This window comes from Mastigoproctus giganteus, chromosome 1 (genome assembly GCF_048544385.1).
Source record: "Mastigoproctus giganteus isolate SK-2022 chromosome 1, ASM4854438v1, whole genome shotgun sequence".
Classification (NCBI taxonomy): domain Eukaryota; kingdom Metazoa; phylum Arthropoda; class Arachnida; order Uropygi; family Thelyphonidae; genus Mastigoproctus; species Mastigoproctus giganteus.
The window spans coordinates 37233954-37248688 of NC_143575.1; the positions used below are offsets into that span (position 1 = coordinate 37233954).

The following is a 14735-nucleotide window of genomic DNA, read 5'->3' on the forward strand; positions in this document are numbered from 1 at the left end:
ATTTAAAATTAATACCCCTTTTAGTTTATTTGGAAGAGGGCCAAAGTTCAACCCAAAATCGACACATTTTTCTTGATTAAATTCATCAATTAAATTAAATCAATTTAGATCAATTAAATTCATGATTTTAATTGGAATTTTAAGTTTAATTTTGATACGTAAGTAGTTACCACATAATTATATACCTATGTAATGCAGAATATTTTATATTTACAAATATTTGAATATTAAATATTTTGATCGATATTTGTGCATCTTTTCACTACTGTTTATTATTGATTAGGAAATATCATATGGCACCGACCGCAACTCACAATATATGTTACCTTATGGGAATGTGGTGCTCGCTTAGCACGGATTCACTTAGCGCTCTGTTTTTCGGAACAGATTATCAATGTTAACCGGGGGTCACCTGTACAGAGAAATAGAGTAGGCCAGTAAATCGGAATGACTTACATTGGGAGATTTTAACCTTTCACATTAGCAAGACTTATGGTTTTATTGGATGACTGTTTTCTATAGCAGCATGTAAGAGAGGCAATCAGAGGGAGTAATATTGCTGATCTGATTATCAGCAGTGATTATTCATGCATTAAGAATCTGCAGATAAAAGAACTAGATGGAAGTGATCACAGTGTGTTGATGTTCGATTTATTGAAAGCTATTGCTGCCATCAAGAGTAAAGGGAAGTGATTTTGCTTTTGTAAAGGTGACTACAATGGTCTCAGACAGTTTTTAAATTCTATACAGTGGGAACAACTGGTGATGTTACCATCAGCAAATTCTAAATGGGAAACATTCAAGGAATTAATCATAGAAGCTACTAGGCTTTTCATATCAAGAAATACTGTTCAAAGTATAGGTCTACATGGATGTCAGATGAACTAATGAGACTCGGGGCAGAGAAGAAAAATGCATCGGATACATATGAATTGTCAGGTGGCACATAAGCCAATGGTAGATATAAACCAGCCTGAAATCAAGTCCCAAAGCATATTAGGTAAGCAAAGGCAGATTACGAGAAGACTTTGACAAAGGATGCAAAGAAAAACAGCAAAGACTTCTTTACTTATGTAAACACTCAAAGAAAGGGAATGAATCAGATTTGTCTACTTGACATCGATGGTTCGACTGTCGATTATCCTGCTCAGACTGCTGAGAAACCAAATAAGTATTCTGCATCTACATTCACATGTGAGGAATTCTTTAGGGATGTGGAGGCCAGAAATATGTCAAACTCTAACAGGGAGCTAAATGATTTTGTAATAACTGTGAGAGGAAAGTGGAAGAGAAATTGTTGAAGTTAAACATAAGAAGACTTTGGGCAGATGGGATCTATCCGGTTGTATTAAGGGGGGGATAGCAAAGGAAGTGAGCAAACTCTAAGCCATAATTATGAAAGCATCCTTGAATTCGGGAGTTCCCCGTGGATTGGAAAAGTGAGATTTTATCCACAATTCACAGAGGGAGAACACAAGTAATTTAGGCCTGTTAGTTTAACTTCTATTCCAGGTAAAACAATGGAGCCACTGGTTAAAGAGTTAATTCAGAATCGTTTACACAAGACTGCAGTTATACTTCAGAAACTGCATGGGGTTTGTTAAGGGGAAATCTTGTTTGAGCATTCTGACACTATACTACAATCTGGTCACAAAGGAACTGGATGCAAAAAATAATTTTGATATCATATACTTGGATTTCAGGAAAGCTTTTGATAGTGTTGCCCATAAAAGACTAGTGCACAAATTGGAGCAGTGTGGCATTAAGGGCAAGTTGCTGCAGTGGATAAAATGATGGTTGAATGGGAGAAGACAGAGTGCTGATCAGTGGAGTAATGTTCTCTGTTCTTCATGGACTAATGTTATTAGTGGATTTCCCCAGGGTTCAGTGCGTGTGTGCATGCCTTTTTTTGTTTTCTGTATTTATCAATGATATTGATGAAGGCATATCATGCTTAATGTCCAAGTTTGCAGTTGATATAAAGGTTGGCAGGTTGATTAATGACAGTAATGACGGTATGCTTACTGCAACTGGATCTAGATGAGTTAGACAGATGGGCTGAGAAATGGCAACTGAAGTTTAACATTGATAAATGCAATGTATTGCATATAGGCAGCAGTAACTCTAGAGTAACATGCCAACTCTGTGGTACTACACTCAGAGTTGTGGAAAATGAAAAAGACTTGGGGGTAATTGTGCAGTCAAATGTAAAGTTCTCTGAGCAGTGCAGGCAGGCTGCCAGGACAGCTCATGAGTTTTTGTCAATGATATATAGGAATTTTGCTAGCAGGGATAAGGATGTGATTATCATATTGTATAAGGCAATGGGCAGGCCACTTGAGTATCACATTACAGGTCTGGAGATCTCATTTTAGGAAGGACGTAGAGCCGCTGGAACAAGTACTGAGAAGGGCTGGTAGATTGGGGAAGGGAAGAAAGACGTTCTCTGATCAAGAAAGGCTTCAGTTCTGCCAATTGCAGCATCTGGAGACTAGGAACCTGCGAGATGATCTGAAGATGTTTAAGGCTTTGAATGGTTTGAGCAAACAATGCAGATGGGTTCTTCCTCTTGCTCAGACCACACGAGGGGGCATAAATTCAAATTGAGGAAGCACGGTTTCAGAATAGATGTGTGGAAGTTTGCCTTTAGCCAGTGATCAGTTGATTGCCAGAACAAACTTCCATCTGTTGTGGAAGTTGATAGTTTAAATACATTAAAGAAAAAACTAGACACAAACTGTTGGAGGGATGGATTGTTGAAATGGGAAGGAGTTTTATTATTTTGTTTTTTTTTGCTGTTTCTGTATAAGCTTACCTTCTTGCATCATATGCCACTGCTAATGCTCATAACTGCAGTTTCTCTAGGGGCATTCTGCACATCTCCGTACATAGTCTATGTGCTGAAGCACATAAATTACCTCCCTTTATAAGAAGACAACAATGTATATTAAACTGTATATATAAAATTGTGTCTATGTCAGAACACCCAAACTGGCAGATCCTCTTCACTCTCCTATGACACCCTCTCAGGCCTAGAGGGTTTTTTTTTTTTTTTTTTTATGTAAAACCCAAACACGAGAGGTATTAGAACCTATAGTACTTAGTACTGTGCTTGGATTGGAGCTTGAGAAGAAGAAAGAAGATATTTTTTGACATTGGACTTGAACTTCTGTAGACTGTAATTTTCAGGAAATATTTATGAAGGAAGGTTGTTCCAGAAAACAGCAGTTGAATGAATAAACGAGGAAGATGAAAAGTTGGTTCTGTGAGTTTGAAGTTGGACAGTAAATGGATGTTGGCTGGTGGCAGCATGTGTTCGGACTGTTTTGAAAGAGAGAGCGGGAATTATAGAAGCCAATTCAGAAGAACAGTGCCCATGGAAATATCTGTAGAAGAGGCATGCAGTAGAAACAGTACGTCTATGAGACAGTGAGTGGAGAGACTTTGTTAGAGATGAATCATTAATTAACCTAACTGCCCTCTTCTGAATGGAATCAAGAAGCCTAAGAGAGGTTTTGCCAGTGTGCACTAGAAGCTGTGGTTTCTTTGCACTATATGGCTAATTTTAAATTCACTTATATGCAGTTGAAGGCAGTGAGGTGTAATTCAAACATTTTCATCAGTTTTTAGCTTGCTAGCATATATGCATAAAGGGACTTATTGTCTTTGCCTTGTCCATCCATTTGCACATAATAATTTGACTCCTAACGGATGGATTTCCATAATTTTATATTTTGCCCTTGTAAAATAATTTCACTTTACATAAGATCACTTTACTAGCCCGGGAAAATAAAATTGGTAGAAGAAGAATTGAAAAAGATTGAATGGGATATTGTAGGAATGTCAGAGACACATTGGACAGAAGAAGGAACATTGGATATGACAGAAGGAAGAATATTTTACTCAGGGAGAAAAGACAACATACATAGAGAAGAAGTTGCTTTCATTGTAAAGAAATAACTATTAAATTCAATAATAGAAATTCACCCACACAGCTTAAGGATGATAAGTTTAAGAATAAAAGGTAAAGAAAAAGGTATCTTCATAAAAATAATCTAGGTATATGCCCTGGACTCCTCACATGATGACACAGAGACAGCTTCCTTCTATTCAGACCTACAAGAAACCATAATAACACAAACAAAAAAGATATTTTAATAATAATGGGAGACTTTAACTCAAAAGTTGGAGGCTTTTCGACAGACTTCAGCGATGTATTAGGAAAATTTGGGATAGGAGATAGAAATGAGCAAGGAGATGAACTTTTGCAAAGAAAACAAACTACTCATCACCAACACACTGTTCTACCACAAATTCCAACATAAATATACATGGACATCACCAGATGGAAATACAAAAAACTGCTGCATCGACTACATTTTAAGAAATAACAACTGGAATTAATCCATTCAAAATATTAAAACTCTTAGAAGTACAGATTTTGACACTGATCACGAACAATTAGCAGCAACAATTAAATGGAAATTTAAAAATTCAAAGAACAGTAGAGCAACATTAAATATATCACGAGTCAAGAAGACAAAATAAAGGAAGTTTATGGGAAAACACTACAAGAAAAATTAAAAGTTATAAACTATTCATCTGTGGAAAATATATGGGAGACAACTAAACAAATGACTAAAGGTGCAGCTTTAGAAACCTCAGGAACTAAACGAAAACCAAATAATCCTTTAATTACAGAAGAAATTTTAGATGTATGGATGGAAAAAAAGACAAATGAAAAACCTCCTAAACAAAGAAAATAGTCAAGAAAAAAGGGAAAAATATAAAACCATAAAAAACAAAATAGACAATCTATGTAAAGCTGTGAAAAGGAAATGGTTGGAAGATAAAGCAAAGTGCAAAGAGGCAAATAAATGCCACGATTCTAAAACAACTTACTGGGTTTTAAAGGAACTCTCTAAAACATACATCCCTAAAACACTGATGGTGAAAAATAAAAACAATATAAAAATGGGAAACACGCAAGAAATTTTTTAAAAAAATGGAAAGAATATTGCCAAGCCCTGTTCAAAGGGGAAAGAAAAAACGCTCTTGTCTTAGATAATAGAAGAGATAAAGCATCCTCGATAACAAAAGAAGTTGAGAAAGCAATTAGCCAAATAAAGAATGACAAGGCACCCAAAAATGATGGTTTCCAAGTAGAACTATGGAAATTCTGAGGCGATGCAATGTTAAAACACCTCACACAATTCTTTAAACACGGAGGATACGGAAAGGTCAGGGAATGACCACCGCATATCCCCGGAGCAATATGGCCTTAGTTGCTAATGCTCCTAAAAACCAAATAACAACAACAACAACATAACAATTCTTTAATCTAATTTTATTTACAGGTGATATACCAAAAGACTGGAAAAATGGAATAATAGTACCTGTACACAAAAAAGGAGATAAAGAAAATTGTCAGGATTATAGACCCATTACTCCTTTAAACCATATATCTTATATCTCTTACAAAATAGGATACTTAAAATATATGAAGAAACAATAGGGGAAGAACAAGCAGGATTTAGAAACAACAGATTCAAATTTAGAAAAGACAAATTCACACTAAACATCATTGCAGAAAAATATTGGAATAAGAAGAAATCTCTTTATCTGTGCTTCATTGATTTCAAGCAGGCATTTGACTCTGTAAACAGAGAAAATTTAATAAAGCAACCACAGAAAATCTCACTTGATCAAGAAATAATTGTTTGTAAAATATTTCTACAAAAATACAAGAGCAATAGTAAAATTCAACAACCTTAAAACAGAGAAATTTGAAATAGAGAAAGGAGACATGCAGGGATGCCCTTTATCTCCATATCTATTTAATATCTACCTAGAAGAACTAATGAAATCAATTGAAGAAAAAAGAGGCACAATAATAATAGAAAAAATATGAACCACATAAAATATGCGGATATTGTGATTTTAACAGAAACCAAAGCACAATTAAAAAAAATATTAACAAACATCAATAAAGCTAGCAACAGTTATGGAATTAATATTAATATAAATAAAACCAAAGTAATGCAAATCAGAAAAAAATAGAAGACATAAACATTCAAAATCAACAAATAGAACAGGTACAAAAATTTGTATACCCGGGCTCTCTAATAACTGGAAACCGGAGTAATATTGGCCAAATTAATTACAGACTGAACATCAGATGGATAAACATTAATAAACTCAAAAACATATAGAAGAGCGATAAAATTTCAAATAGTCTAAAAATTAAACTATATGAAACTGTCATCATACCCACAGCAACTTATGGATCAGAGACATGGAGAATAAATAAGAAAGAAAGGCAAAAAATAATGGCATTTGAAATGAGATGTCTAAGAAAAATCAATAAAACAAATTGGAGAGAACATAAAACAAACGAACAAGTAAGAAAAGATCTAAATTTGGATGCAGCAGATGTGCAAAAAACAACTTCAGTGGTTTAGACATGTGAACCAGATGAAACAACACAGGCTGTCAAATGTAGTACTGACAGGAAGAATTTCAGATAAGATTCCACCAGGAAGACCCAAAAGAGAATGGCTCCAATGCCTAAAGGAAAACACAGGCTTTCAGAGCTATCAACAAATGATGTAAGATTCAAGAGACCGACAACAATTGAGGTCGATATCTAAATAGGGACTCAACCCATGCCAACCAGAAGAGTAGAATGATGATGATGAAAATTTGTCAAGCCATCCCAAATTTCATTATTATTAGGAATCCCTTAATTATTATTTCTTTGTTCATGTAATAATATGACTCCCAGTAGATCATCATCATCAGCCATTTTCCCACTGCAGGATGAAGGCCTCTCCAGCAACTTTCCAGTTCCTTCTGTTTTGTGCAATTGCCATCCATTTACTACCCACAGACTCATGAATTTCATCTATCCATCTCTGCTGTTTTCTTCTAGCTCCTCTTGGGTACCATTCTATTATTTTCTTAGTCCATCTGTCATTATGCCTTCGAGCTATGTGTCCTACCCAACACGATTTTAGTTCTTTAGTTTTGATAAGAATGTCCTTTACTTGAGTTTGTTGTCTAATCCATGTGTTTCTCTTCTTATCTAACAGTCTGATTCCCAATATAATTTGTTCCATTCTTTGCTGTGTATTTCTCAGCTTCTCTTCCATTCTTTTGGTGAGTGCCCAAGTTTCACTTCCATAAGTTATGGTGGGAAGTATATGTTGGTTCATTATTTTACGTTTCAGACAAACTGGGATATTGCTCTTCAGTATGTGACTATATTTCCTGAATGCTATCCATCCAAAATTTATTCTTCTCTTGACTTCCAGCCATTTATCATTATTGCAGCTAATAACTTGTCCCAGATAAGTATATGACTCCACCTTTTCAATTACTGCTCCTTCAATCATTATGTCCCTTTCTGTGGCATACTTGTTCATCATTACTTTTGTTTAGCCATATTCATCTTTAGTTCAAAATCCTTACTAACTGTGCATAACTGATTGAGATTTTCCTGTAATTATTTGGGATCGTGGCTTATGACCACAATGTCATCTGCAAATCATAAATGGTTTAGATACTCTCCATTCACATTGACTCCTTTCTGCGACCAGATTAATCTTTTGAAAGCTTCCTCAAGGGCAGCAGTAAACAACTTCAGAGATATTGTGTCTCCTTCTCGAACTCCTTTCTCAATTTTAAATTTGCTACTGTCTTTGTCTAGTCTAATAAAGGAGGTAGCGTTCTCGTATTTTCTTCAAAATCATAATATATGGGGTGTCTATGCCTTGTCTTTCCAGTGCATGAAACATTGCCTTATGCTGTATGGAGTCAAATGCCTTTTCATAATCCACAAATGCCAGGCATAATGGTGTTTTATATTCATTTTCTTTCTCCATTAGCTGTGATATTACATGAAGGTGATCCATAGTTGAGAATCCTATCCTAAATCCAGCTTGCTCTTTCAGTTGATTCTGATCAAGTATTATTTATAATCTGTTAGTAATGACCCTTGTGAACAACTTGTAGATGTGGGATAACAAGCTAATTGGTCTATAATTTCCAATTTCTGATTTATCTCCTTTCTTATGTAGCAAAACTATGATTGTATTATTCCACTCCTTAGGCATCACACCTTTTCTAATGCATTTTGTGAAGAGTCCTGTCAGTTTTTGTGTCATGTCTCTCCCTCCCAATATTAACAACTCTACAGTAACTTCATCTTCCCCTGGGGCTTTCTGATTCTTCATTTTTCTTCAATGCATGTTCTACCTCATCAGGAAGAATATCAGGTATGTCATACATGTTACTAATTTGCCATCCATCTTCCCCACTGCTGGCATCATTCCCTCGCATTCTCTATAGTAGTCTTCTGCTATTTGAATTATGCCTTCTCTGCTATTTATAAATACACCATTGCTATTCTTCAGTTTCAGTTGTCTTTCTGTATTACTGTTCATGGCTGCTGATTTAAGTCCTTTGTTTTCCCTTAATGCTTGTTCTACTTTTCTTGTGTTAAATCTTCTCATGTCCTCTCTGAGTCTCTTTCTAATGGCTTTGCATAACTCAGTATATTCAGTTTTCTCCTTGTCAGTGTTTATCTTGCTCTTCATTTGTTGTCTTCGATTTATCATGAGAAGTGTTTCTTGACTAATTTTTTCTTCTTTGATTTCTTTTTTCTTATAGGTTTCTTGGGCTTTATCACTTTCAGAAAGTTGTAATATTCCTCGTCGATATCTTGGTCCTGAGTATTCTGCAGAAGCTCAAACTTGTTCTTAAGTTCCAGTACATACTGCCTTTTCTCCTCTTCTGTTATCTCAAAGACCCTGTTATTTACTCGAGTCAGTTTTTTCCTTTCTTTTCTTACATCTGTATGAAGTGTGCATCTTACCATTCTGTGATCACTTCCAACATTTACCTCGTTCAGGACGGTAACATCATTCACGATATATCTTCTGTTAGTGACGATGAAATCGATTTTATTAGTTGTTAATCCATTTGGACTTTTCCCTGTCCACTTACTGTTCACCCTTTTCTTGATAAAAGTGTTCATTATTGACAATCCTCAAGATTCTGCAAATTCCACAAGTCTTTCATTTCTTTCATCAATTCCAAAATTTCCTATAGTTCCCCTTTCTGCCTTGTTTTGTCTCTTTCCAACCTTAGCTTTGAAGTCTCCCATAATGATAGTGTAGTGGGTTTTCTGCTCATCTAGAAGACTCAATTTCGTTGTACATTCCTTCAACCGCTTCATCACCACAGCTCGATGTTGGTGCATAAATCATTATAACCTTTAGCTTATACCTCTTAGAAATCCTGAGTATTAGTCTTGACACCCTTGGTGATGTACTTTTGAATTCCAAAATGTTGTTTTTTATATCTTTATGGACCAGAAAGCTACCTCCACCTTCGCTGCTTTCACTGTTTTCATTGTACAGCAGATTTCCACTTGATAAACTTATAAGTGATTCATTTCTTCTTGTTTCAGCCAAATAGATGATATTACAATTCACATTTTCTAAGTCCTTTTCCAGCTCTAATATCCTATCTTCACTGAGGAGCGATCTTATGTTGTAACAGGCCAAGTTCAGTTTCCGTGCATGGCAGCCCGGTCGTACCCAGAGATTCGTAGCACCCTCTGCTTCCACTCCGATCCTCTCGCTACCATAAGAGGGGGAGTGAGAGCTGCTGGGAACTGAGGGCCATTTGTTTCATTGTGCTGTCATGTGTTGGAGGGTTTGGTCTTTTCCTCTTCACACTGATCAGGCGTCTTTAAGACAACCACTCTACATGTTCGTTGCCACCTAAGTGACGTAACAGGGCTTACCATCGGGAAGGTGTGCAAGTGTGGATTTTAGGGAGGCAGGCCACCCGGACTTCTAAATCTTCTGTAATAGAAAGATATTGGATCCATAAGTGTTTTAGACTGAGTATCTGATAACACACGGCATACCTGTTCCCCTCTAAGCCCCTCCCAGTAGATAGATATTGATTAAATCTTTTATTTAGCTCTTTTAGAGAGACTTAAGTCATCCCAAATTTCATTAAAATGAACCAATAGAAATCTGACAAGTATTATTTCTTTGTTCATCCATCAGCATGTAATAACTGACTCTCAGTGGATGGATTTTCATGAAATGTTATATTTGACTTAAAAAGTTTTGTAAAGCACCCCAAAATTTCATTAAAATCAGGCCAATAGAAAGGTACTGTTATTTCTTTTTTGCATACACATCATATGAGCAATCGATGTACTATATTTTTTTTACTGTATACAATTTTCACATATATCGCAAAGGCTATTCGTATACTGTATATTGTAGCCCAAGCATTAGATCTTACATTTGTTGCCATACTCTTGTGTATAGAAGTCCTTGCTTTCTTGCTTTTTTTTTATTATTATTTTATAAATCATCAATTATTCCTATTCTCTAATGCACCTGAAATGTAATGCTTGTTGAAATATTCAATTATTAAATATGTAAAACATTGGTAAAACACAAAGGAACACTTTTAAAATGATGTGGGAGTGCAGTGTTACAAAGCATTTGCAAATTGTAAAAGCTTAAATTAAAACAAAATGTAGATATGTAGTGATTTACGTAAAAGTAAACCCAAAATATTATTACATAACCAGCAAAAGGACTAACATAGGTTCCAGAACTCAAGGTAGAATGGACCTGATCACATCGTGCTGGTACGAAGTGATTATTGTAATCATTTGATGCTGGTTCCAAAAAGTTTCAGTTGGATCCTAAAATTTTTTAGTCAGTTTATGCTGGAAGTATGTGTAATATTTGAATGCACTTTTTCAAATTTTGCCTGATCTTTTCCAGAAATATTGAAATATGAGTAATCTTGAAATATTCATATATTTCAATATTTCTTAACATTCTGAAATTTTAAATACCCCTTCCTCACATACACAAGTATTTTTACTTGTGTATTTAGTGTATTTAAAATGTTTAGATATTTAGCTTATTGATTTGTTACCATGTAACAGTTTAATAATAAGCTAAATAATTCTAATTGAAATATTGTGTACAGTAATAACTGCTACAAAGAATTTTTTTTTTTATTTAATTCTTATAGTATAATTTTAAAAATTATTTCTTTTTAACAGCTAGAATTGTAACTACTGTATATATATATATATAAACTGAAATTATTTGTAATAAACTAATGACATCATTATCTAATTATTTAGATTTACATTTTTGAGTTCTATATATTTACTCTATCATAAATCTGTTTTGTGGAAATGGTAGTGTTTTTACTTTTAATCATGTAGTTGATTGTGTTTCGTTCATATATGCATTTTTATTGCATCATGGATATGTGAAATGCAGATCTTTATACTACTCCAATTTCATTTCCCCTAGTACCTGTACTCCCATTTTCCTCATGATATGGAATGCAAATTCTTAGGTATATGTTGCATTAACATCTGTTGTTTAACATCCTGTTGTTTTCAGTCACAAATGCAGGAGCCTTACTAGCATATTGTATGTATGTGTGTTCTATATATTTTTTTCTTTAGATTATTCCATTGTTCCTGACTTTTCTGAACAGTTTTTCACCTTAAAAAAAAAAAAAAAAATGCTTGGCCTTCTCTTAATATAGAAATAAATCATGAAGTTGTCTTGCATTTTTTGTTTAGCCCTGATTTATATTTTACTTATTTATGTTTTTCACAGGTAGTAAAGCCACAGATGCAATTTTTGCACTGAACTGAATTAATAATTATTCTAAGCCATTGGGCAGTGAATTATCATGGCTACTCCTAGTAGTGGTCGTCGAAGAGTTACAACTAAACTTTATTCAGCGGAAGATCAGGCATTAGATCAGATTGCTCGTGAGGTAAGTTTAATTTATAGATTTGTTTCTTTTTTTGAATATTTCATTGTTGCATTTTTAAAAATATATTTGATTAAATTATATGATTAATTTTTGAATTATATATATATATATATATATATATATATATATATATATATATATATATATATATATATTTTTTTTTTTTTTTTTTTTGAGATATTTTGGTTGACTAAAATTTGTGGTGTATTCATAAGTAATTCCATAATAAATTGTTATATAGGTTATCTAATATTTAATTGTACAGTAGTAATATTTTTCTAGTTTTTTGAAATGGAAATAGAATTCTTAAATACCACAAGATCATTACTGTCAGGTCATAGCCTTTTTACTGAATTTCATCATTTGGGAAATATTTATTTCTTATGAAGGAAACTTTTATATTATTATGTAACTAAAGTTTACATATCTAGCATCCAGATATTTTCATACTCATGAAAGAAAATCTATAATAACAACAAAAGTTTACTGATTGTCATTTTAAATTCCTTTTGAATTTATCCTTTATATTGAATTTTAATGGAAATCAGCTGGTAGTCTGCAGCCTCTCCACAAGGTATGATAAATATAAATTCATATGATTTAAGTTAAAATACTAGCTCTTGAATTATAGATATAGATCTTTAGATTGGATCATAAAATTTAAGTTTAAAACAGCACAGATGACAAATTTTAAGCTATAAATAAATAATTATTATTATTATGCTTTGTGATCTTTTAGAATGTTGCCTAATATCAATATTTTAAATGATTGCTATTTGTTCACTCTCATATGTTTAATTTATCTTGCTTTTAAATATTCATAAATGAAATTTATGAATATGTAGTTGCAATAATATATTTTTTAGAGGACTATAGTATAATTACTATACTCATCTAAAAAATACACTATTTTAGTGATGTTCTTGATTTTATTTTTTTTTTTTTTCATAGTAGAGAATAATGATGTCTATTATTAATAAATAAATTATTCCTTAATGAAAGAAATAAAACTATAAATCATATTAAAAAATAAAAATTTATAAAATTACTCTTTCTGAATTATGTAATGTAGTGGTTAAAAATTTAAATGTAATGGTTATTCATTTTATATCAAATTAAATTTTTATTAAAATCCAGAGTCTGTACCATATTTCCAATTTTTAAGGATTATTATTATGTATATATTAAGTGCGATAGCATCATTAATACACAGCCATTTCTGAATAAACAGAATATTTATAAGGCGGCATCGTTTTAAGTTATATCTCATATTGTGAATAGTGAATTAATTGTTAATGCTTGTGATTGTTGGGAACAAAATTATAGTCATACCTGCAAACATGCATTTTTCTTGAAATTTATGCAAATAATCTGTCTTTAACAATATTGCAGGAAGTTTCCTCCCCCATTTTTTATTTTATTTTTTTATGAATTTTAGTTTTAGTTAATTTTAATGTCAAAAGTGTAAATATTTCTTTATATTTAGATTTGCAAGTTCCTTCAATAAATAATAATTTAAAAAAAAAACAAGAGGCTATCACATTATGGCAGCCATTGTGCAAAGGTTCACGCTGAACTGGGTTGAAAATAAATCAACACATAAGGACAAAATTAGATGTTATTAAGTAGGAAATTCAAAAATCTTTTCCTGAAATCATGGTAACCAAAGAAGAATATTTTTTAATTTTGAAACAGGTCTTGACAATGAAAATATGGGACTTTCTATTTACTTAACCAGTTTTATAATAACCCCGATAAAAAAAATAGCCTCTCTAAAATGATGAAATTCTTGTTTTTATGTACAGTATAGAATTGGCTATCTGCAATCGACAACATCTGTAAATTTGCAGATGATACAAAGATTGGGAGAGTGGTTAATGATCAGCATCAAGCAGTGTTCCTTCAGGATAACTTGGATAGGCTTCAAGGATAGTCAGAAAAGTGGCAGCTATGTTTTAATGAAGCCAAATGCAAGATCTTACACTTCGTAATAGCAACTCCAAAAAAACTTATACAGTTGTTGGGGTTGAATTAAAAAACAGTTGATTGGAAAGGGATTTAAGAGTTATGATACAGTTGCACATTAATTTCTCCAAACAGTTGAGATAGCTGGCAAGGAAAGCCCATGGTGTCCAATGATTTATTGAACATTTGTTTGTAAAGATAAGGAGGCTGTATTCTCCTATATAAGGAAACTGCAAAAATACATTAGGAATACCATGTCGTGATGGTGACTGCACCTAAAAAAAAAGAAATCACAAAAGGGCACCTGTACAAGGAGTGACTTTGTGTGGACTACAGAGCTTGGCAATCAGGCACCTCAGAGGGCACCTGAGTGAAGTCTATAAGGCTCTACGCAATTGTAAGAAGAATGACTTTTCTTGTTTGGTAGTATTTAATGTTAAGAGACAGGTCCTTTTCAAAAATTAATTTTCAAGTAATATTTCTTTGTAAAGTTATATTTTTTTCTCTGAAATTAATGTTATTTGCTAGGCTGAAGCTCGCTTAGCTGCAAGAAGGCAAGCACGAGCAGAAGCTCGTGAAATTCGTATGAAAGAATTGGAAAAGCAGCAGAAAGAAGTAAGATATGATTGGCAAAGAATTTTAAATATTTTAAGATTTGATAAGTATATTTTTTAATTAAAAGTTAAATATTTTGATTATTTCCATTATATAATTCTTTAGAGATAATTTAATTCTTCATGTAGGATATTTATTTTATTTCTGCATGAAAGCACAGGAGATTATATGCTCTTCCAGAATTTATTTAATATGTAACTTAACTTTAAATACGGTAAACTCCTGATTATGTCTCTGCTGATTACAGTGGGCAACAAAATGAAACTTTTTTTTTTCTGGTTTTTTTTTTTTTTTTTTTTTAATCATTGAAG

General features: G+C 33.0%; 1 protein-coding gene across 2 annotated transcripts in view; it reads left to right on the forward strand.

Annotated features, from left to right (window-relative positions):
• LOC150090710 (leucine-rich repeat flightless-interacting protein 2-like) overlaps positions 1-14735 on the forward strand; it is a 195059-nt gene that overhangs the window by 45754 nt on the left and 134570 nt on the right. For both annotated transcript variants that reach the window (XM_090379575.1, XM_090379566.1), the window contains exons 2-3: positions 11682-11844; positions 14338-14424. In XM_090379575.1, the coding sequence (XP_090235701.1) occupies positions 11758-11844; positions 14338-14424 (174 nt within the window). In that variant the 5' untranslated portion in view covers positions 11682-11757. The remainder of the gene's footprint in view (positions 1-11681; positions 11845-14337; positions 14425-14735) is intronic.